This window comes from Calypte anna, chromosome 20 (genome assembly GCF_003957555.1).
Source record: "Calypte anna isolate BGI_N300 chromosome 20, bCalAnn1_v1.p, whole genome shotgun sequence".
Taxonomy (NCBI): domain Eukaryota; kingdom Metazoa; phylum Chordata; class Aves; order Apodiformes; family Trochilidae; genus Calypte; species Calypte anna.
The window spans coordinates 14,593,609-14,617,715 of record NC_044265.1 but is presented as its reverse complement, the minus strand read 5'-3'; the positions used below and the strand labels follow the sequence as shown (position 1 = coordinate 14,617,715).

At 47.3% G+C, this 24,107-nt stretch overlaps 1 protein-coding gene across 1 annotated transcript; it reads left to right on the top strand.

Annotated features, from left to right (window-relative positions):
• The first annotated feature begins 34 nt into the window (after window positions 1-34).
• RPRD1B (regulation of nuclear pre-mRNA domain containing 1B) lies at window positions 35-20,018 on the top strand. The gene is made up of 7 exons (XM_008497758.2): window positions 35-296; window positions 1,381-1,510; window positions 2,563-2,696; window positions 7,694-7,806; window positions 9,261-9,387; window positions 10,043-10,218; window positions 17,545-20,018. The coding sequence occupies exons 1-7, from the start codon at window positions 146-148 to the stop codon at window positions 17,692-17,694; spliced, it is 981 nt and encodes a 326-aa protein (XP_008495980.2). The 5' UTR covers window positions 35-145; the 3' UTR covers window positions 17,695-20,018.
• The last annotated feature ends 4,089 nt before the right edge of the window (window positions 20,019-24,107 follow it).

Genomic DNA, 24,107 nt, shown 5'->3' with positions numbered 1-24,107 from the left:
CCCGTACGGGGCCGCCCCTTGACCCCTGGCGCGGGGTCAGAGGTCGCGCGGCCATCTTGTGGCGGCGGCGGTCGGAGAGGCGGCGGCGCGGCCTCCCCCGGGGAGGAGCGGCCCCGGGCGGGACGGGACAGGGAGTGCCGAGGCCATGTCCTCCTTCTCGGAGTCAGCGCTGGAGAAGAAGCTGTCGGAGCTGAGCAACTCCCAGCAGAGCGTGCAGACGCTCTCGCTCTGGCTCATCCACCACCGCAAGCACGCAGGGCCCATCGTCTCCGTCTGGCACCGGGAGCTCCGCAAAGGTGTGCGGGCCCGGCGGGACCGTCCCTGGGCCGCCGCGTTTCCGCTCCAGAGGGGAGCGGGATCCGGGCCCTCGTCCCGCAGGCTTCGTGACCCGGGAGGGGCGGCCCCGGGGGGGTCGGAGCGGGGTCAGGCACCGGAGCGCTGCGGGTGCTCGGCGGGAGCGTCCCCGGGGGTGTCCGGGAGGGTCCCGTGGGCTGCGGAGCTTCCAGAGCTTGAGTGGGAGTTGTGGAATGGTTTGGGCGGTGTGGGATCGCTGAGGTGCCGGAGATGAGCCAAGGAAAGGCGTTTGTGGGGGGTCCAGGGTGTCCGGGGGGCGCCCGGGAATCGTTTGTGCGCTTTGTGCCCTTGCGGATGGACTCGGTAAATGGAGCTGCTGGCGAGGGGGGTCTGGAGGGCTACGGGAAAACTGGGAAGGACTGGGAGTGCAGTGATGGGATGAAAGGAAACGGCTTCCCAGTGGGAAAAGGGCGGGTTCGGATCTTGGTGACAAGTTCTTTGTTGTCAGCCCCTGGCTGCCCCTCCCTGGCAGTGCTGGGGGGTGGGGGGGATGCTGGGAGGGTCCCTCCCAACCCCCTCCAGAGAGCCTGGGAGCTGCATCTGCCACGGCTGCAGGGAGACAGGAACTGAGGGTGCCAAGGTGAGGAGAGGGGATGTGGCAGGAATCCAACCTCAGCGTTGTCTGGAGAGACATTTGAGTCTCCACAGAAGCTTTCTGCTGCAGTTTTGCTCTGCTGAGTGAGGTGGTTCAGTACAAAGCTTTTTCCCTGTTGTTACAGCTTGTAGCAGCTTCTTCTAACCACGTGTTTAAACTTTATTTTGTGCTCCTCTTTCCCCAGAGCAGGGGTGGCACTGGATTCCAGAACTGTTCAGCTGATGGTTGCTTTATAAATCAGTTAGAAATAATCTGAGCAGAGTCAGGAGAGTAAGAGCTCCTGGACTGGAGGGAGCCTGGCTTGCCTTGGTGACATGGGAGTTGGTTTTAGGCTAAGAAGCCATAAGGAGTTTTGGGAACCATGCTGAGGATTCCAGGTGAAAGAAGCACCAAATAAATCCAGCTCTCTGTTTGTCTTTCTCCTTACCCAGCAAAATCCAGCAGGAAACTCACTTTCCTGTATTTAGCAAACGATGTCATCCAGAACAGCAAGAGGAAAGGCCCTGAGTTCACCAGGGAGTTTGAGTCTGTGCTTGTGGATGCTTTTTCCCACGTTGCCAGGTATGTTGCTGTGTTCTGTGTGGCTGCAGCTTTTCCTTCTAGAGATTGGCATTCTTGTTACAGAGTTGAATTCAGTTGGATTTGGGATATTTTGGTCGATCTTGCTGAAGTCTGAGAGAGATGCTGCTGCCCTCTCCCTGGCAGAGGTTGGATGGAACCACTCTGTGGCTGGGAACTGTTTGCAGCTCCTGTTCCTGTCTGTGTGAGCCATCCCCTCACAGCCTTCTGCATGCAGCATGCTCTGCTTGCAGCTCCAGTGCAGTTCCTGCAGTGGTACCAGGGGATCCTTCAGGTCTGCTCCTGGGGAGTGGCACTGAGCAGTTGTCTGTGTTCATCAGAGCCCCTTCCCCAGGCTCAGGAAACTTTCAGAGCTGGCACTTTGGGCACGAGATTCTCATCAGTCTTTGGTTTGAGCAGGGTTCCTTTTTGCACTGCTTTTTAAGCAGTTATCTGATTGTTGGGCTCCTGGTGAGGAGGAGAAAGTATCTTGCACGTGCAAAGGAGGAAGTGATGCAGCTGCCATCCTGTGAAAGTGGAGTGTCAGTCAGTTCAGTTTTCCTTTAAATGGCACAATATTTCCTGTTACCTCAGCTCAGCAGCTGCAGTGCTCTGGGTGTTCAGGGGAGGTGCTGTTCTGGGTGGCTCTCTGGCTGTCAGCACTCTGTATGACTGCACTTAAATGCCTAATGACCCAATCAGCCTGCTTTTTAATTGGGATGTTATTGACTGAAACAACTGTTCAAAGCTAATACTGTAACATACCAACAGGGGGTATTTTGTAACTCCTCTGAACGAGGGGATATTTCTTCCTTCAAACCATTTCCAGCTTTTACCTCGGGGTGGGAACGTGGGGCACGTTCAGGCAATTCTTGGTTCCAGTAAAAGGGGAAAATTGGCCCCAATTGCAGAGTTTGTCTTGGGCAGGATGAGGAAGGTTCTCTCCAAATGTGCAAATCTTGCAGTGGATGCAGCTGCTCCTTTGGAAGATGCTCTCTCACAACCCAGAGAATGTTTTTCAGCTGAATTATAATGATTTACTAATCTTTGAACAGAGAAGCAGATGAGGGCTGCAAAAAGCCCTTGGAACGATTGCTCAACATCTGGCAGGAGAGGAGTGTGTATGGCAGTGAGTTCATCCAGCAACTGAAACTCTCCATGGAGGACTCCAACAGCCCCCAGACAAAAGGTAAATGCATACTGGGTTTGTTTTGTGCTTTGTTTCACTGGAAGTGCTGTCAGGAGTTGAGCTCTGGGTTCAGGAGTTGGGTTGGTCATGGAGATTGCTCAGGATTGTCACCAGAGCTCTGATGTTCCTGAAGCTTGCAGTTCCAGTTTGCAGGTGTGTTGCCTTGTGACTCCTGGCTGGCAGGAGGCTGGACTTGAGGTAATGTCTGCTTCTGCTGAGGCAGACAGGGTGCCTCAGGGCTGCTTCCTGATGTGCAGACAGGCAGGCAGGGGGCAGGGAAGTGCTGCATCCACCTGGAGAGTCAAAATACTGTCCCACCTGCAGCTCTGAGTGCCCAGCTGGGTTGTTCTGGTGCTTTGTTCAGTGTTGTTAGTGCTTTCCTTGTCATTTTTGTGTTTGTTTGCAGAGCTGATGTAGTTTATTATGACTCAGCAACAACTCTAATGACTGAAGGGTGGAATGCATGCCCAGAAGCTTGCCTGCTCTTTTCTTGCAGCACCTGACTTCATTTGGGGATGTTGTGGTTTGTGTGAACTGCTCCTTCAGGCAGAAGTCCTGGGTGAGGCCTCAGCAGCTCACAGCAGGGCCCTTCCACTGCCCCTGGCTCCAGGTGACATCAGGAAGGGATTTCCCTGTGTTCCCCAAATGCTGGGGCACCCCCTGACCTGAGGGAGGTGGGAGAGGGGAGGTCTCTCTGTGAAAAAGCTGGCCCTGGGGCTCTGTTGTTGTCTGGGTGCAATGCAGAAAAGATCTGTTTGTCAGGAAAGCAGAGGATTTACATGCCTGGGTTCCTGTTGGACTCATTTACCAGGGCTCTGGAACTGCCAGAGAAATGTGTCACAAGTGTTCAGTTTTTACTCTAAACAAAATGGTTCTGTGTGTCCAAGAATCACATCTGGGGTGTCCCGGGGCATTGGCACTGGCTTCAGCTCAGTGTCCTCCTCCTGATTGGTATCAACCAATCCTGACACTGAGCCTTCCCAAATTAATTTGATTTATATTTGGTTTATACAAAACCAACCCCTCTGAGTGGAGCAGACCTTTGGCTGTGGGAAGCAGGGTGCAGGAGTACAAGTGTTTTACAACTGTGTGCTCATCTTCATTTGGGGGTAACTTGGTTTTTGTCTGGGTGATGGGAGGTTTTAATGTGGCATCTCTTACTTGAGAGAACAGCTCAGGCCCCTCTGTGAGGGTGAGTGTGGCTGCCTGCTTTGTCATTTTGTTGGAAAAAAAGGAATGGAGATTTTTAAGAGAAAAAGAAATTTATAAAACTTGTCAGAGTTCTCCTCAGACTTTGTTTTGACTGGCTTGTTTTCAAGTGATCTTCATCATGGTAAGAGGCAGCTTGACAGGGGAGTTCTGTTGATCTGCAAGATAAATTGGTGTTCATTTGTTGTAAATTGGTCCAGTTTCTGGTCGGTGACTGGAGGAAGGCTTTGTTGTGGTTGCTCTGCTCCATTTTCAAGCAGGTGAACATAAGCAGGATGGACAATAATGCATCATGTTTTACAGATAAAACATTTGTCACAGAAGTGTAAAACCCACTGCTCAGCTCTTGTTTCATTCCTAGCAAGGCCTTGGGTGAAATGCAGCAGTTCAGAGTGTGCTCCTGCCACAGAGCAGGTGATTGCACCAGGAAGGAATGGTTCCCTCCAGAGAGGTGCAGGGGAAGGAGCTCTGTCCCTGTCCAAGTGTTCTGTTCCCTGGTTGTGGCTACCTCAGTGGTACAGCTCCCTGCTTTCAGTTCCTTAAGGAAATATGTAAATACATGGAAATGAGCTTTTGAGTGTTGGTATCTTATTGCTCTGAGTCTGAATGTATTCATTAAGCTTGCATTGGTTTTCTCATTAATCTCATTTTGACTGGAATGTTTCTTTTTACAAGCAGTAGAGAAGAATCACCCATTTATCTGAAAGCCTGGGAGAACCAGGTCTGCAGGGGCTTGATTTAAAATCCTTTAGGTAATATATGCAGCTGGTGTTTCCTTTTATCTTTGCAATAAGCAGTTGGCAGAAATCCTTGAGTGTTAGACTGTGACAGGACTGAGCTGCCACCTCTGGCTGTGTTTGTGTCAGGAATGCTGGTGCAGGAGGTCAGATCTGTGCTGGAGTATGGAGAAAACCAGCGGAGAGGAGAAGAGAGCAGAGCAGAGCAGGCAGGGCCCTCCACTCCTGGCTGAAATGAGGACTGGGTGGAGTTTTGGAGCAGATCAACTCCAGTTATGCTTGACCTAGGAGAGGCTAGCAACAAATGTGTGTTGTAATGAGAACTTAATTGTGAGTAATCTGCCCATCAGGGAACAGGGGTTGGAGCAGGTGGAGGGTCCATGGGAGCATTGGGTTGTTCTTATGTTGTTCTTCTGGAGGTCTGTGATGGTCTGATGCTTCCTTCCTGTCTGTTTGTTGTATTCAGTGCTTTGGCCTAAATCACTTTACCAAAGGGTTTTTCATGTAGTTTACTGGGATCTTGCCCAACTTGCTGAACCCTGGTGCTTGGCACCCAAACCCTATCCAAGTTAAGTGTTAGTTCCAGTTGTGAGAGGTGCATTTTGTGTCATGCTGCTTGAGGGTGACAGCCTTGCCAAGATAAGAAAACCAATGCTTGAATTCAGCTCATCTGCCAACAGCTCCCTACTGAGCTTGAGGGTCAGAAGCTCTGTCTCACAGGTTTAACCATTACTCCAGAGCAGCTCTTCAGTGGGGTTTCCTTCCATATTTCCTGCCAGCAGGAGTTTCTGCTCATGCAGCTTGTCATACAGGTTTGTGCTTAACTGTCATGTAGCTGCTGGGACTGATAAATCCTCATGTGAGTGGCAGGCTGTTTGCTTTGGTTTTTAAATTTGAACCCTTTTTGCAGTTTCCTCCAGTGAAATGCATTATTTTTGTGGGGAGTTCCTGAGTGTGTGATGTGGCTGCTGCTTGAGTGAGGAGCTGAATGTAACCAATCCTTGTGAGAGAAAGGGATAGTTTTATATTGCCTTGAGATAGAAACAACCAACCCAAACCCCACGTAAGCTGACTTTGTAACAGAGCAGAGTCTTAGACTCCTGGTTATGCTTCTGAACGTGTGTACACAGATTCCACAATTGGTTTCTCTGTTCTGTGTGTAATGTGCCTGGAGTCAAATCAAAGAAACTGCTTTACCTCCAAAATCAGTCACCAGGAGATGAGAACAGGAAGGTGAACAGCTTAGATGGGAAGGTCTCCCATGTTCCCAGCTTACAGGAAAACCCCAGACTTAGTCACTAACGTTTTTGATGCCATAAGCTTCTTCAAGCCACCAGATGGTTTAAGGATGAAAAGTTGGCAGAGAAATACCTTTCCAAGTCTGTCTGCATGCTGCAGCAGCAAGATAGCAACCCAGAGCTTCACTGCAAAGCTGTTAGTGCAGAGCTGTCTGTCAGGGTGGAGAAACTGAGTGCTTTGCTCCTTGAGTGTTCTGAGGGAGCAGCTCAGTCTCTGAGCTGGGAGGAAGATCCCAATGAAGCAGGAGAGCTGAGTGCATCTCTCCCAGGGGTTTCTCTGTACGTCCCTGTCAGGAATGGACTCTTGGTTTCCTTGGCAGGAGCTGTCCATGCTCTGATAGAATTGCTCCCTGGCAGTTTGAATCCCAGCTCTCATTCTGGTTGTCACTGGATGTGTGCTCTGAGGTCACACGTTCTTCATTGATTGTCTCGTGTTTGTCCTGTGTAGGTTAATTACTTTATGATAAGCAAGCTCAAGTGCTCAATACCAGTGACACGTTGTCCCAGGCTCTGCAGATGCTCTTTGGCCATTTTGCCCTCTGCACATCTCCTGTTCAGCTCAGCTCCTGTCCTGTGCAGACCCTGGGGACAGCAGCTGTTTGTCTTGTTGCTCTGGTACCTTACTTGCTTGGGGTCAGGTCCTGAAGCCACTCTGTCACATCAGCTACATACACACAAAGCTGGGACTCTGCCTTTTCCTTCCTGGACAGCTTTGCTCTGGCATACATCAAAAGTGCATTTGGTTTTGGGTAACTGAGCTTCTTTGCCTTCCGTGAAGTAAATCTGCTTTCTAACAGAGATTTGTTTGTGTCTGCCCCACAGACTGTTCAGCTTTTCCCCACATCAGCAGGATGTGCAGCACCAATGACTTTCCATTAAAATGAGGTTTTGTCAGACATGTCCCACCTCAAAATTCTGCATTTCAGGACAGAGCTCTCTGTTTGCTTCCTCCTTAGAGCTGGGCAGCCCAATTTAATTTGAAGTCAAGAGTGATCTTGGATTTTCCTGTGAATTAAAGTATTTACAGGCTCTTCCCTTGAGCTCCATTATTATCTTGGCAAGACTTGATTCCATTGAAGAGATTTTCTCAAGACCGTGTCCAAAGCTTTCTTGTGAATTGCCCTGGCTGCTATTCATTCTGGTGGCAAGTCTGAAGAATAATCTCTTCTTCTGAAGGCTCTACCTGGACCTAGGGCTGCATTAAGGCTCCTGACTCATTAAATAGTCTCTTCCCTTCCAAGTTAAGGGATGCCACACTAAGGGTCATTGGGACAGCACTGTCCTGCTTGATGAATTCCTTCTTTCTGACGTGCTGCAGATGGGTTCATGCTCTGCCCAACACTGTTGCTGAGTTTCAGTTTCACAGAGCTGTCCTGAAGTCTTTATTTTGATGGAAAACTGGCAGGTTGGATAACTAGCAGTTATTTAATTGATTGTGGGACTACAGTGTGTATAGTACAAACATCCTGGTACAGAGGGAGAGCTTGAGGTTCTTCTGTCCTCGTGTGCCCTGGCATCAGAAGTTCCCAGGAACCTCTGGTGTGAGGATGTGTCCTGACTTGCTTTGTGAGCAAACCCAAGCTTTTATTGCTGATTGTTGGGAATATGATGCCAACACCAGAGGCCAGCTGTGGTCAACCTTCTCTTTAGAGGAGGCTTAATCATCAGAGCATCTGGTAGAGGTTTTCTGAAGCAGGGAAAGTTAATGTGGGCAGATCCAGCATCCACATGAGTCACTTGTGTGTCTCTCCAGTTGCAGAGGAGAAGAAGTCTTTAAAGAGAACTTTTCAGCAAATACAAGAGGAGGAAGATGATGATTACCCAGGGAGCTACTCACCCCAAGACCCCAGTGCTGGGCCACTGCTGGTAGGTGGGACAGGGTCGTGAGTGGGGGTCCTGGAGCCACCTCGGTGTGCACTACCCACTGGGAATTGTACTAGCCACAAGGTGGAGCTGCCAACAAGTAAAATGCTCTTAATGGAGACATTCCCTTGGGGGTGGAGAAGTCCATGTGGGATGGAGCAGATCCCTTTTTTCATCCTGAAACACAGTGCAGCCTCTGAGTGATGTCTGGAAGTCTTAACCAAGGTGTGAGTAGCACAACCAGTGAAGGGTCTCAAAGGACTGCTGGAGAACAGACCATAAGGAAAATTACTTCCAAGATCAGTGTGTAATCTCTGGAACCCATTATTTTTGGTAGGACATCTCCTCCCATGAGCTCTTGATTACAAAGCTCAGCCTGTGGTAGGTGTGTATGGGGTTGGTTAGGAAAACCAGTTCTGAAGGCTTGATTTTGAGGCTGGCATGTTAATGGTGAGGAAGTAGGAATGAAATAGAGGATCATGCTGACCACTTACAGCTACAAAATGAACATATGTTAAACCATTGTCCATTTGAGAAGGATAAAAAAATATACAATCCATCTGTTAGGCTGTAAGCATTGAAAAACGAAAATAAATAACAGTTGTTAAGGAAATAAGCAAGTTGTTGTTTCTGCCTCCAGATTCCTTCCAGCTCATGGTTTGATGAGAATCATTGTTACTGTTGGAAATCCTTAGGAGTTTGCAAAGAAGTTGTAAATATTAGGTAATGGGCTTCTTTGTTTTTTAGTTTAAAAAAATATTTATTTAACGTTTTTCAGTGTTTTTATTAGTTTCCAAACAACTAATGTAGCTTTGTGGTAATGTTTACAGGACCAGTTTCAAAACTCTCCCATGAAAATGCCAGTATTTTTTAAAGCAAAGAGGCAAACACTCACTTTTCAGAGAGTCTCTCTCCTTTTTGTATTTTTTTTGGAGCAGGGAGGAATTATGTTGTGCCAGAGGAGGTCCTGGTAAGGCTATCTTCAATGGAAATCTGGCCACGTTTTGTTTTCTCCTGTGTCAGAATGCACCTTTAAAACAGAACAAAAAGTGCCTGTGTGGTTCTGCTGATCTGAGAGTGTCAGGGATGCTCAGCTGGAGGCAGAGTCCCAGTTTGATGCAGCACAGGGGGCTGGGGGCTGCTTCCCAGGCTGGTGTGCTCATCAACTTTTCAGCTTTGTATTAAAAGATCACTTCTCTGAAGTGGAATGAGAGGTGTTCCACTGCAGAGTCTTGATAAAGATGATCCTCCTGTGCTTCTGCAAGAGTTCCTGAGCACTGGGATATTGTGAACTTGGGAAATACTCCCTGTGCTGGGATTCAGTTTGAAAATTACCTAAAGAAAACATTCCAAGAACAGTTGTTTACCAAGTTAGGTGACCTCAGGTGCAGTGGTGGCACCCATGGGCCGTGGCAGAGATGTTACCTGGTTCTGATGTTAGCTACCTTGTCTTGTAGACTGAAGATTTGATCAAAGCCCTGCAAGACCTGGAAAATGCAGCATCAGGAGATGCAACAGTGCGGCAGAAAATTGCCTCTCTGCCTCAGGAAGTTCAGGATGTCTCATTACTGGAGAAGATTACAGGTATGAAATTGGAAGATGAATGAACATGGGTCTGAAGAATAACTTGGAAACGGAAGGTTTTTTCTTTACATAATCACAGTGTATGGGGAAGTGAATTCCTGCTTTTGTGTCCTTGTTCTGTAGCTCTTGTTCCTGGAAGTAGTTTTAATTTGGAGCTTGTTATGAACTGTCACTTGTTCAGTCCTTTATAATATACTCTTACAGAGTCAAACTGGGAAGATTTTGTGCAGTTCATGTGTTTGCTTGTATTGCTACCTCGGGAGTTATTCAGGAGAAAAGAATTAAGTAGTGCAGGCTGTGTTTAAACATGAAAACCTCCTGTGTGGTTAACTGGGTAACGAAAATAGAGCCAAAACTTTCAGTTTAATTAACCTGTCGTGGGGGCTGTCTTCATAGATTCATACCCATCCACTCCTCCAGTCACTGACATCTCTGTGAGGATACAAAGCAGTCATGTCAGTGTCTGAAAAAAACCCACCCCCTGTGAGCTGCTTGTCCTGCCTCTTCCCTTCCTATCCCCTCTGATAAGAACTCTCATTTCACTGTCAAGCCAGAAGCCTGTTCATGAGTGGATTGCTCCTGGTGAATTGTGGCCCTGCTGTCAGACAGACAGCCTTCAGCTCTGTCCTCTCACTCCCCACCCTCTTGCACACAGACAAGGAGGCAGCCGAGCGTCTCTCCAAGACGGTGGACGAGGCCTGCCTGCTGCTGGCTGAGTACAACGGGCGCCTGGCGGCAGAGCTGGAGGACCGGCGGCAGCTGGCACGGATGCTGATCGAGTACACCCAGAACCAGAAGGATGTGCTGACAGAGAAGGAGAAGAAGCTGGAAGTGAGTACTGGTGGCACCGGTGCCAGCAAGGTGGTTGTCTCACCAGATCCCCCCGCTCTGACTCCTGGTCTGTGTGGGTTGCTCAAGGGAGGTGACTGCAGGGTTGTGTCTGGAGGAGGAGGGGTGAGGGGGTGAGTGGTGTCAGAAGCCTGGAAGGAGGCAGATCTGTGCTGATGGTCACTCTGGACTGTGGTAGCACACAGGGACATGGATGGCCCAGAACTCCTTAAAGAAAAACAAGCTCACCTCACAAAGTTCATCAGATCTACTCTGTTTTTATGTTTTAAATACAAAAATCAACCTTCCTTTGCCATAATTAGCTGGGGATTTATTAATTGTGGGTTTGCTATTCTTTTCCTTCCTCATCTGCCTTCCCAGCCCTTACTTGATAAGGGGATGCAGTTTAACCAAAATCTTCTGGTCTCCATTCTAAGCCCCTCTTCCCTATGGCTTTGCTGGTGCAGTGCAAATGGGGCTGATACCCCATAGTGCCTGTTGTGTTTCCTGCCATAGCTCCCTTGGATAAGGAGGGGAGGACACCCTAAAATGTGACCCCTCTGCCTGGACCTGAGCCCCAGCTGCACCCCCAGGGCAAGCACAGGGGCTGCTGCAGCCAACCTTTTATCTGAAAGGTTCTTTTGGGGAGGAAGTTCTTTCAGCACTGCACCTTGGGACCAGGCTGGAGGTTTAATTAATGGCTGTGGTTGTATGTCACTGCCATCTGCTAAATTGCCCCGTGGGGGCACATTAAGGGCTTCCTCACCACTGTCTGCTGCTGGTTATTGTCAACAGCTGCTGCTGGGTGGGACATGACATGCTGCAGAGGACAAAGTCTCCTGGAAGGAGACTGCTGCCTCTGTTTGCTGTCACAAGGAGCCTCAGCCTCTGACAAGCAGGCAGCATTGTTCTGAGGGAAGATTCACTTTGAGTGTTTCCTTTGTCATGTGTGTTTATACCAGTGTTTCTCCCTGACTGAACATGCTGCTCTTCCAGAGCAATGTTTTTTCCAAATCAGCCAGACAGGCACTGATTCTGCATTCCATAGTTAATAATTCTGTTGGCTTCTTCAAGGATAGCATCTGTCTTATGCCTGAATCATTAAAAGGCACTTTCAGATGTGGATATGAAAGGTGCTATAAAACAAATCCTGTTTAGCACCTGATTTATTTGTGAGGTACAAGTGGAAGTCTTGGGTCAGTTGGTTTTTTTTCATAGCTGAAACAAGGACACCTGTCTAGCAGAAACATAAGTAAGTGTGCTATGTCAAAATGCATACAAGACAGACATCTTGCTGTTTGTTTTTGTTTTTTTTTTAAGGCAAGGAATAGATAATAAAATGCTGCACAGCAAGTCCAGAAAAATCTATGCATTTGAGTCAGTTTGAGACCATGAAATTAAGAAATACACAAGGACAACATTAAATGAAAATTTGTAATGCAGTATCTGAAATGTTGTGAGAATTGTGTTGGGTTTTTGTTTAGAAAATATCCTTTATGTAGGGAATATTACTTGAAAATTGTAACTCTGGCAGAGGCAGAAACTCAGCTCTGAAAATGAAACGTTTGGTGGCTGAGCTCTTTTGTTAGTAGGAATAATTCTGCTGATGGCAACACAACAGGTTGCTTGCCCACTTTTCAGTGTAAAACACATCCTTTGAGATGCTGGAAAGTAAAGAATGATGCTACTGAATATCTGCATCTTATTAAATTTCAGTTTGGGTTAACATCTTTTCATTCTGCCAGAACGAGGTGGCCTCAGCTCTTGGCAGCTGCAGAAAGGCCACTCAGCTCTTAACATGAAGGAGTAGTTGGCATCAAGGCTCAGGTGAGGGGTGCTGCCTGCTGAAAGCAGCCCCATTGTTGTGGAGTTGTAGGTGGTTAATAAACAGGGGAAGATGATGTTTGCAGATAGGGCAGGACACATCTGCTTATCAGTGCCTGAGTCTTTGATGTGGGTAAGCCTGCGTTTTCCTTTGTAGTGCCAACAGGCGTTTTAATTGCAGGATCTGAAGTTCTTGTAGCAATTAAGATTATGTTAAGAAACAAAAACATTTACTGCTCATGCAAAGCCTGAAATAAGAAAATAACTTCAAACAATCTGATTTTACCTATCTCCTCATTGTATGCTTTACTCTCTCCAAGTTTCTCTGGAATCTCTGGTGCTGTTTTTTCCCTCATGCAGCAGGCTCCTGACTCTCAGCTGAATGGCAATTCTAGGTAGAAAATGGATTGTTCACTATCCTCAAGCTGCTAGTTGGGGAGAGGGGTCTGTTGATTCAGGGCTTTGTTTTAAGATGTGGAAATGTCTAGTTTGGAGATAATTTTGGGTATATTTTGTATTTTAGTTATTCATAAAGCAGTCTTTAAGCATGATGGCAATGAAAGTAGCTAATCTACATCCTTTGAAAAGCAGCTTTTGCAGTCTAAAGAGCTACAGTTGTTTACTAATCCTATTAATACCATCCCTCATGAAGCACAGCAAATTCTCAAAACAGACAAACTCAGTGTGGTTATGTCTGCTGGACTAATGCTCAAGATACTTGGCAATGTCAAAGCCCTGTGACACTGAGCTCTTGTCATCAGGTGCAGAAAAGCTGTTTAATTAAAGGACAATATCCTGAGCAAGGTGGCTGTGGATAATGAATTACACTTCATCTTTGATACAGGATGGTGTGAGCAGGGATTGAAACAGCCAAGCACTGTTGGTTTGAAGGGAGAAAGCTGGCACAAAGCCTGAAGATTGTAACATATGGACAGAACTCTGCTTTTAGGGCAGAGGATGAAAAAATTGTAGTGTAATATTTAGCATTCCTTTATCCAGAGCAGGGGGAGATTGTGATAATTTGATTGTAGTCTAAAAGCACTTAGCAGGGGAATGCAGAATTCCTTTAATTCTGACACTCTGCTGCAAAGCAGAATCAGCTGGGATGAAGGTGATGCTGAACAGCCTGTAGCAAGGCACATGTTTTTAGAGGCAAATATTCCTAAGGTTAACTTACTGAAAGCTGTAGTGGATTCAGTAGTTCAGCATCTGAACACTGGATTTCTTTTTAATTGGTGCTTCATCTCAGTCAGAAGTGGTGGGCTTGACCCTGCAGCTGCTGCAGGGATCTTCCATGGCCTGGCCTGGACTTTCAGAGTATCAGGACATAAAAGCCATTTCCAGGCATACAAACAAGAACTGTTGTTTCTATAGGCATGAGATAAGGTGTCTGCACACCTCACGAGTATTTAACTTGCAGTTCAAGTTCCCTGCTTTGTGTTGGCTTTGTCCCTGGCTGCACTCTCACAGTCCCTGGGCTGGGGAGGGCATTTGTCCTTCAGCACCTGAGTCTGCACAACTTCAAGGGGAAGGATTGTGTTCTGGAGTCTCCCTGCCTGGCAGGCAAGTGGAAAAAATCCAGGGGATCAGTTTGTGTAAAACTGAAGGTCAGGGGGAGATCCCTGGGAGAGCATTGGAGTTCCAGGCAACTGAAAAATGCAGTTGACTAAATATCTGGGACCAGAGGAACCCAGGGAGAGTAGTGCTAGAAAATGGGAAATTGTGGGGAAGCTTTATGGCTCCTTAAGCCAACTACAGACAGGAGAATGTTTGGTGTAAGTGGAGGGGGGGTTATTGTAATCTGCTGGGGAGAAGAGAGGAAAAAATGAGAAAATGTGCATTTAGCATTTTTGTTGTGGTTTGCAGTCAGTTCTTTCCCATGCCCTTCAAATATTGTATGTGCCTGTGTTTGTTAAAGGTGACATGAGGAACATGCTACAGTATATAGTGTATGTATTTATAGCACAGAACAACCTTGGGTTTGTTCTTTATTATCCAAGAAACAAACAAACAAACCAACCCCTTGCTGTCCTGATTTTGCTGTGCTGTGTCTCAGTGTTCTGTAGGGATGTAAAGCAAGGCTCTCACCTACTCACTGAGCAGACTTGAATCTCTTTGCTTTAGAAAGCTTTAATTTGGGTAATTTTCTCCCAACACCCTTCATATTGATCATTTCTTATAAATTCATTGCCATTGTGACATTCTTATTGTTTTAATGTGGATGTTTTGAAAGTTGTTAACAGAGGTTATGTTAGCAGCAAAAGCTCAGGAATCCTGCATCAGCCTGTTGGATATTTCATGTTTTTAAACAGAGATTTTACACAACCACATAAATGTGTTGCTGCCCAGCCTCTCACCTCTCCACGTTCCCATTCCATATTTCTGTTCAGCCTCTGGTGCTTTATTTTTTCCCCCTGATTTCTCTGGCCTTTTGCTCTCCCCCAGCTGGCTCAGGCTCAGCAGATCAGACCCGAGGGTGTCTGCCTGCTCTCCCTGCTCTCTTGCTGGGTTCTCAGCTCAGTGTTTCTCAGTGTCTGGAGGTGCTGTCAGGAGTTGCAGTGTGTGACTGCATCTCCCTGGCAGGGATGGAGGTGTCCAGTGAGTGCTGAGCTGACATCACACAGAGTCTGTGCTGTGTCACGGGCAAGGTGAGCACAGCAGGGATGGGGGCTCTGTCCTGATGGTTTTGTGGCTGCTTTTCAGTGGAAGGCTTCTGTCAGAGCCCCTGGGTGGTGGTTAATTCTGATTGTGCATTTGTTTCAGGGGCTGACTGCCTCGTTCACTTGGCCACTGGGCACATAAATGCCTCAGACTGGAAGGGAATTTTGATTAGCAAAAGCATTTTTGTGGCACAGTGCCAGTGGTTTTTTTCTTGTATCATCCTGAAACTCTTGCTTACAGTAAAAGATCTCATTATTTTGTTTAAAAAAAAAAAAAAGGCAAAAATCCTCCAAATACTATTAATCTTAATGAAAGGCAGCTATGCAGCACAGCAATTAGCTAGACACATGGAGTACAAGTTCCTACCCAGGCAGCAGTGGCTTTTAAGTGCACTTCAGGTTTTTTCAGTTATATAGAATGGAACAGCATCATCTTTTGCAGAAATCTGCAAGATGCCCAGAGCATGGCATGGGCTACATGAGGAACAATTGCTTCCTGTAAAACCTGCTTCCAGGGTCCTGCCCTGCAGAATATGGACACAGCTCTGGGGAAGAAATAAAGCTTTGCTCCCAGAGCAGATGGAAGTGTTTGGGATGCAGGAGGCAGCTCTCTATCACTGTGCTGTGTAACACATCTCTCCAGCCAGTGTCCATCTCTTCTAGGAAATCTTGGTTCCTGATTACTTCCCTAGAATGTCATTTACATTCCTAAGTTGAGTGATGTTTTTCTGAGCCAGAGTTCTTAATGGTTTCGGGGCTTTTGCTGCCTTTTCTTTGTGAGTGTTTTTTTTTTCTCTTACTTTTTTATTATTATCATTATTTAACAGGATTTACACCTCACTGCTTTAACAAAAACTTGTGTGGACTAGTTAATGCCTGCATTGGCCTGCTGGTAAGAATTGAATTCCTTAGAACTGAACGGATGTGGTTCTCAAAGTTATTTGATTTCTTTTTTCTTACCATCATCTATGCACAGAAGTCTTTGTTCAAACTGAGAAGAATTGGCAAATCAAGTGGTATTTGAGGTATTTTCTTGGCTTAGGTTTGGAATTTGCACCTTCTACCCATTTATCAGAGTCTGAGGACTTGCCAGCTGCCTTGCCCTATTGATTTTGCACCTTGTGATTCTTGCACCTTTTCCTGAGGGTTTCATTTGTTGGGTTTTTTTCTGTGGTTGTTTTCTAGGCTTGAGAACAGAGCATGTCAGTTTATGAAGCTGGTAGAGCTCTGATCTCCATTATATCAGTAGATATTCTGTGTGCATTAACAGAGGTGTTTGGTTATGAGGGTGTGTTAACTCACTGAGCCTCATAAAAAGATTTCAGTTTGAAATAGGCTGTTAAAGGACATTCTTACTTGGTGCTGGCAGGAAATTTATGGAATATATTCATAGAGCCATTCCAGGCGTGGGGGTATTCAGAGCTGTTGCAGCTGCTGCTCTGCCTGTTCTAATTCAAAGTAATGAAACACAGAGAGTGTAAAGTCACTGCTTGTAACCCTGCAGGAACTGCTCTGCTTTGATATTGGGAGAAGGTGAAGAGAATTCCCATCACTGAGAAGGTCAGGAAGAATGGATTAAAGTTGTACACTCCTCAGAAAGATGTTTTGATAAAATGTATGCCTAGTTTCATTTGATCTTCAAAGATAAACTTTTGTTCTCTGGTAAACTGTTCTCTTTGCCAAGTAACTAAGAAATGAAAAAGTAAATTAATAATAGAACTGACTGGATGGAAGCCTCTTCTGTGTCTGGTTTTTCTTAAGCTCGTTGTTCCTTGCATTCTGGAGGTGCCATGAAGACAAGTGCATCCCAAAAGAAATGATGTGTTACTGGGGTTTTTATTACTTAAATAGCTGTCTTCTGTGACTGGTACATCAATGGTTAGAATCACAAGCCTTGCAAATTACATAAACATCAGTCTTTAATTGAGAATAGAGAACTGGGGTAAGTGTTGGTCTGCTAAGTGGCCTTTAAACACAGTTTAACAAGGGTACTGGACTTTCTCTTGGTTTCAGGGTACAAACTCTTCCTCTCTCATTATGAAATACTACTCCCTGTTATCTGCTGTCTCTTAGTGCAGATTTCTGCAGTTGGATAGATATTTCTTACTGGCCTTTTAATGTTCAACCCAGGTCATATTCTTGGAAAAATTACTTGCAAATTTCCTCTTCAGGAATTTACTGGTTTTTTTCACTTTGTAATAAGTTTCTGAAAAAGTTGTTGCCTGTATTCTGTGTGGTTTCAACCCAATATGGATGTGTCTTCCTCTGGCTGAGATGTGCAGATCACACATGTCTGTGTTGCTGACATTCCAGTCCTGTGGCACAGCTGCTGTGGTGGTGTGGTCTGAGAGACCTTACTGAACAGACAAAACCTGGTTTTGATTTGATGACTTGACAGTTGAGTTACCTGAGTATTCAAGGCTGATCCAGCTTAAGGAAAATGAGCAATTCAGCAGGACAGCAATATCTCTGGTGTAGCCTTGTCAGCAGAGGTGTGTGTTGGAGGAAGGCTCTGGCAGTGTTCCTCCCCTGGCAGCCTGGGTAAGAGCAGAGCAGCTGGGCAGTGACACTGCTCCCAGATATCTGCCAGGCCCCAGGGGGTGCAGGTTTGGGGGCATTTGACACAGCTTCTGTTGAAGTAGCAGGGGGCAGGATTAGTGGTGTAGGGATGCCAAGGGCTGTGAGCTTGGGTGTGGATCTGCACCATGCCAGCAGCTGCTCAGAGCCAGTGCCTCACCACCTTCACTCAGCATCCTCACCTGGAAAATACTCCTGGTTTAACTGAAAGCACTGTTAATTATCTTGTGTTTAATGGTCATTCTCTCATCTCTGTATCTTCCCTCAGGAATACAAACAGAAACTTGCTCGGGTAACCCAGGTCCGCAAGGAGCTCAAGTCCCACATCCAGAGCCTCCCAGATCTGTCCCTGCTGCCCAATGTCACAGGAGGGCTGGCACCTCTGCCATCTGCTGGTGACCTCTTTTCAACAGACTAGAACAAACGGTGTCCCCCAGTTTCCATTATTACCAGCAGAAGTAAGAAGACTCTGGTATTGACTGGAAATCCAGTCTTCCAAGATCTACAATTGGAAGGAACTTGCAGACCCTGCTTTCAACCTCTTGGCTGCTCATGCTCTCCCTCTCTGGGTACAGTGGCTCATGGGGAGGGAGGGAGGGAGGGAAGAAGGGCGAGGGTGTGAGCTCTGAAGGGAGTGGGGTGGTCTGTCTAGGCAAACTCTTCTCACTTTTTCCCATACTCTTTAGTTGCTGTTTGCTCTTAGCACTTGTTAACCCCACAGAAGTTGTGAGAATCATGTACATACATACCTGGGATGTTTTCAAGGAAAGGTTGACCATATAATGCTTTTTCTCTGTGAAAGTATTGTATTATTTCTGATTAAGTCTTGTCTGGTTTAGTTGGGTTTCTGAACTCACCTCTGAGAGCAGTAGAGTGGCTCTGTGGGGATGTGTGTGTGTGCAGGCACTGTGCCATGTCAGTGTGAGGAGGAGGCATCTACTGAGCAGTGGTACAGAGAAATATTCTTCTTACATCTGCAGTTCCTCACACTGCTGTGGGGCTGACAGGAAGATGGCTCCTATTTGGCACGTACGTAAATTGAAACTCACCACAGGCAATAAAAATAAGCAGCTTTTCTTTGTGAATTAGAGAGAGCTTCACAATTTACACTCTGCTGAGCAATGCAGAACTGGATATTGCCTAAATGAGAGTGGAAGTAAATTTTGTTCTAGCTACCTTAGATTTATACCACATTTTCCCTCTTCATTATACAAAATTAGATGGTCACAGAAGCTTTGGTTTAATGAACTGAGAGGTTGGAATGGTGTATTGCAGCAGGTGATATCCTAGTGACAGGCACTGCCTGATCTGCTCTGAGGGTGGGCACATTGCAAATACTATTCTGTAAATCCTCTCCATAGCTTTAGTGAAGCTGTTTGATGAACAGAAGTTAAATGTGGTATAAATGTTTATTTATTTAGGAAATAGACCCTTATGTATGCACATACCCTGTATGCACATGTACCATGTCCATGCATGTAGATAGTAGAAGGATGTACTTAATTTTGTGTCAGATTATTGTGGGTTGATTTTTATAGTCAGGAAAAGTGGGTGGGGGGGAAAGGCCAAATTTCAAAGACTTGTAATTCCATTCTGTTGCTGGCTGATGCTGTAGCTGACATGGCTGTGGCTGCATTTCAGTTGTGTGTTAGGGCTGACAAGCTGGACTCTGATCACTGAAAACCATTCCAGTTTGGATAAAATTCTGTTTAAATTTAGCACCTCTCACTATAAAATATTTTAAGTTTCTGGAAACACTTGATCTGGTAATACAGGTGTTGTAGCACTGAGGCTGAAATTAGTTGATGTGCTGTTTGTGCCTCTGCTGTTGTCAGAGATGTGAGAGGAAACCTACGGAAATGCAAAGCTTGTTCTGCAGCCTCATTAATTTATTTACAGGGTGTTCAGTAGCCAATTCAGTTAAAACAGGTAATACAGCATTTTTGGGTCATTATGTTGTTAAGAAGCTCACGTCCTTTTCTTACTGACACTTCATTTTGTCCTTTTTTTAAAACCCCTTGCACCCTTCCTGCCCAGCCAAGAAATGTGTTTTCCTCTTCAGTTCACAGGAGATTTTCCAGTTGTGGATCTCTTCTTTCCGTTAAGTGGTTTTGTTATGCAGCCTTTTATGGTCCAAACATTATTCAGATAAATCACTGTGCATTCTCTCTGCTTTTGCCAAAAATGAAAAAAAAATCCACCAAACCTCAAAAACCCAAACCAAAAGACTCATTCCTGTCCTCTTGCAGCTCATGGAGTTACCCTGAGGCTGCTCTAACCAGTAATTAGTTTGACCATTGATTGAATGTGTATCCACTATAGGACAAAAAAGATGTCATAAAAAAATTATGTAGACAAATGTGTGGACATCTCACACTGTTGTTTTGGGCAGATCTTCTGTGAGAGTTGTATGTCCTTTTTTTTTTTTTAATTGAAAGGTTTTGATTTTTTTTCCAAGTTATACCTAAGTGTTTTATTTTGCTTAATTTAAATGAAGTCTTGTGGCTTTTAATTTTATTTGTTTTACTTTTGGGCAAAGGGCATCTGGTGAACTGGGTGACATTCTCTCAAGGTTAAACAGATTTTCCCAAGGTGTGTCTTTTCTTTTTTTAACAAAAGCTTAAATCTGTATATGAATTGATTTAGGAATTAATTTAGACATATAGGCTGCCATTTGTGACAGCAGTATATTCTGAAATGTCTCATAGATATCTATTTTTGAATAAAGAGGGTGTCATTGAATAGTAGTGGGTTTACTTTTTTCCCCATTCAGGGGTTTCCCTGGCACAGGGTGGGTTTGTTTGGGGGTTCTGCCCTCAGCACTGGTGGATGTAAACTCTCACTGGGGTGTGCATCTTTCTCAGGTCTTTACTGCAGTGAACAAACTGAAATGTGCTCCCCTGCACTGACCTCTGACTGGAGGGGCACAAGGTGCAGAACTTGGGCTTCTTCATTCATGCATTAATCTGGGCTGTAGGGGAACATGTAAATAATTATGCTTTTACAAATAGACAGAGAAGCCAATCCTGGGAGCCAGGAGTGTGACTTTCCATCAGGAGCTGCTGCTCCAGCAGGGTCAGTGATCCTGCATCCCAGAGCCTTGCTGCTGTGCAGGAGGGGCCTTCCCATCCTACTGGGGGTTCGTCCTCTTGGAGGTTTTGGGGGTCTTCACCCCAATTAACCACTCTGCAGTGGGCTCTTTGGGCAAACGTGGTCCTTGTTTCATATGCCTTGGAGAGTGTCTGTCAAGCTGCTTTATTCATGAACCTGCCATCAGAGAGGGAGTATTCAGTGCTGCTTTTGTCAGGGCTTGCAGGGCAGGTTGTGGTGAGTGGGAGGGAGCCTGGTGTAGGATTCCTGCCGTGAAAAGCCACCTTTGTGCTGGGTTTGTAGGAACCTGTCTGAGGCTTCCAGAGGCATCAAATGTGGCTGGGTACTGGCTGTCCCTTCTTGCTTTGAGAATCTGGTTTCTGGTTTTGGTTTGTTGGGGTTTTTTGGGAGGGTTGTTTATTTTTTCTAAAGAACTGAAGCAAATGCTTCCCAGAGCCCTTGGCTCTCTGCAGCTTTCTGTGCAGTCATCTGTTCCAGTTCACTGCTGTTCCTGTCCCTGCTGCTCAGCAGCACTGCTGCACAAGGAACAAAGCAGCTTACCTGCCTGTAGAAGGTGAGAGCTCCATCCTGGTTAACTGAGGCACAAATTGCCAGCTCAGGGGTTATACAGGTGAGGACAGAGCAGGGCTGGGTCGGCCTGGGGGTGGCAGGGGCTTTCTCTGGAGCTGCCTGGCACCCGCTGCCTCCCATGGGGTGTGACTGCCCTGGGACTCATCCAGTTACTTTCTCAGGCCAAGTGCTGATACATTCCATGGTCAGTTCTAAACTTTTCATGTTTATCTTTAAGATTAGATACAAGAAGTATAAAATGCACCTCATGCCACATAAAAAAAAAGAATGACCTTGTAGAGATGCTGGGGGGTGGTGCTGTGGTGCAGCCAGGCTGGGAGGTGTTTGCCAGGGCTTTCACCTGCTCCTGGGGCAGTGACTTCTCCTGTTTGAACTTCATGGCAGCTTGTAAGGTTGGGCCACACCAAGTTTCCTAATGCAAGGCATATTTGGGAGGTTTTTACGTAAACAAGCAAAGAAAATGAGCCAGGAGAAGTGGGAAGCTTTGGAAGCCTTGGCAGTTACTGCAGCACAGTGATAAAGGGGTTGGGTTAGCACTGCAGGGTTGGTTTTGAACCATCTTAGACAGTAAATTCCTCTCTCCATAGCCAAGGAGCTGGAAGTGAGGTTTGGATGGATGGTTTATGAAGCAGAAGGGTAAAAGATAAATGGCAAATAAAGAGTCTCAAGCTGAAAACTTCATGGTGGTTTCACAGTGGGGCTGCTGGCTGGGGAGCTGGGGGGGCTGGGGGGAGAGGGAAGGTGGCTCAGTTGAGCAGCACCTGATTTGGGAAGGAAGAACCAAAGCCTGAGGTTTGACATTTCTGCAGGGTTGGGTTTTGCAGCTTTCTGCTTGCTGTGAGAGGAGGGAGGACATGCAGGGAGGGACACTGTGCCCATCAGTCTGGGGAGGTGTCCTGCTCAGGGCTTCTCCCGCAAGCCCAAGAAGCAAATAATCTTCTTTAAGGGATTATATTGTGACAGCAAGGTCTTGCAGAAAGAGGATTGGAAGGAAATGGGTGTGAACTACAACATAAATGCCTTTGTGTCTTCTAGAGAGCTGCTGCAGCATTTCCCTTCTCCTTCCTTCCCCTCTTTTTCCACTTGCAGGAATGGTGTGAAAAGCCTGCTGGATGGCAACAGTAGGTTGAAAATAGCTTCTTTATTTTCAGTAGGGGCTTCACATAGCACCATTTACCAAGCATTTTAATGAAGGCCAGTACCCTGCCAAGCCTCCACGTATGTTGGAGCAGGTGAGGCTCCATGGTTATGCTGGTGCAGAATGCAGGAGGCTTCTCCTGCTGGATGCCCTGTGGAGGGGCCATGTTCCTGGGGGTGGGCAGCACGGGTTGTGCCCCCAGTCCCGTGCTTGGCATCCCCTTGTTCTTGTTACTGAAGGGGAGCAGCCTTTCCAGTGAGATGATGGGACATCTGCTGCTCTAATCACAGCAGATGACACTCAGCTACTCTGCTGCAGTCGGCAGTTCCAGGGTTTTGAGGCTGGAGCATGTGTTAATACAGGACACCCAGTTGTCTTCTCCCTCCATCTGCCTCCTGTATTTTCTGGCACAGAGTTAGCTACAAAACATTTTTCTTCACCTAAAACCATCTTAAGTGTCTTCACAGTTTTCCTTACACTCCAGGGTGAGGGAAGCTGAATGTTTGCCTTGGGAGCTGCAGCCTGGCCACGCTGTTCCCACAGTCCTTAAAGGGTGAGGAAGAGGATCTGTGGGGCAAACACCCCCATGCTTGGCAGAGGTGCCCGAAGTAATTAATTGGGCTCCACAAACGGGTGGGAGGAGGGAAGTGGTTGCTGGATAATGGGGGAGGAACCATCCCCAAGAGCCGAACCCCAGAGCCCAGCAGTGGCAGCAGCACTGGGAGCTGATGAGCCCGTTCCTCTCCGTGCTCTGCCGAGCCTCAGATGGATGGGAGTGACCTTCAGAAATAGCTGTGCTAATGTTTATTTTATCAGGACCCAGCTTCGAACCAGAGGAGCTGCCGGTTATTTTTAAACCAGGCACTGAGCAGCTGGAAGCCTGGCTCTGCAGAGCTGTCTGTAACAAATGCTCTTCAGAGGAGGGCTGGCTCTGAGCACAGCTCCTGACCGGGCAGGCAGCGCTGGGTCCCTGCTCTGAACTCCTTGGGGCTCTCTGTGCTCCTGGGGCTCGTGTCTGGGGGGTGGGTGCTGGCCCAGATGGGGGCTGTGGTCCCCAGTGCTCTGCAGGGAGCATCCCCATCCCTCCTGCAGCTCAGCTCCTGTCCTCACACTGCCAGGGGGCACCAGCACTTTCTGTGCTCCTCAGCCCCCTGCCGTGGGTTGGACCCTTGGTGCATCCCCCGGTGGTCCCAGCCCCCATCGGGCTGCAGGATGGAGCACTGTGGTGGTTAAACCTCCACAAGGCCAGGGGAGAAGGACCCTGTGACCAGGCTGCAGGGTTGGCTTGGAAGCTTTTGTTGGCCAGTAACCTCCTGCCAGGCACAAAGCCAGAGCCCAGCAGTGCCCACCCAGACCCTGGGCTGGAGCAGGGGCAGCTCCTGTCCTCCCTTGGGAGGAGGAGGAGTGGAGCTGGAGGGATGGTGTGGGGCCTCGGGAGAGCACAGCAGCTGCGTGTGGAACTTGGCACGTGGAGGGTTTATCTCATCTTAAGGTAAACAGAAATGTCCTGGGTCAGAAATGCTCCTGGCTCCTCATTCACCCTGGGGAGCACCAGGAGAGGAGACCACATCAGCAGTGTTGGGGTGCCCAGGACCAGCTGGGGTCACCTTGTGCTGTCCCCCCAGGGTCAGGGGGTGGGTGGGCTGCCAGTGTCCTCTCTGCCCAGGGGGTTGGGAAAACCTGGCTGCAGCAGGAGGCCACCGGGGCTGCAGCAGCCTTCCTGGAGTCTGTTTACTGCCTCCCACAGCACTTGTGGGGAGAGAGCAGGAGGGTTGTGTGCTGCTGTGGGAAGCACTTCTCTTCAGTGGGGCTTGACCCCTGCCCCCAGCTCCTCCTGTGCCCCCGGGCTCAGCCACCCCTTCTCCCTCACCCCTGTTGGGGTTCTGCTGCTCCAGCTGCTGCTTGTGTCCCTTCTGGCAGCTGGGCAGCCCCAGCAGGAGCCCGGGTCTGCAAAACCTGTTTGTTTCATTTCCTCTGTGGGCTTTCTCTGCTGTGAGGAGGGCCAGCATGGC

Coding starts and splice junctions, on each gene's coding strand:
- RPRD1B (XM_008497758.2), top strand. CDS start 146: ATGTCCTCCTTCTCGGAGTCAGCGCTGGAGAAGAAGCTGTCGGAGCTG. Junction 1,511..2,562: donor GCTTTTTCCCACGTTGCCAG/GTATGTTGCTGT, acceptor ATCTTTGAACAG/AGAAGCAGATGAGGGCTGCA. Junction 10,219..17,544: donor AGAAGGAGAAGAAGCTGGAA/GTGAGTACTGGT, acceptor ATCTTCCCTCAG/GAATACAAACAGAAACTTGC.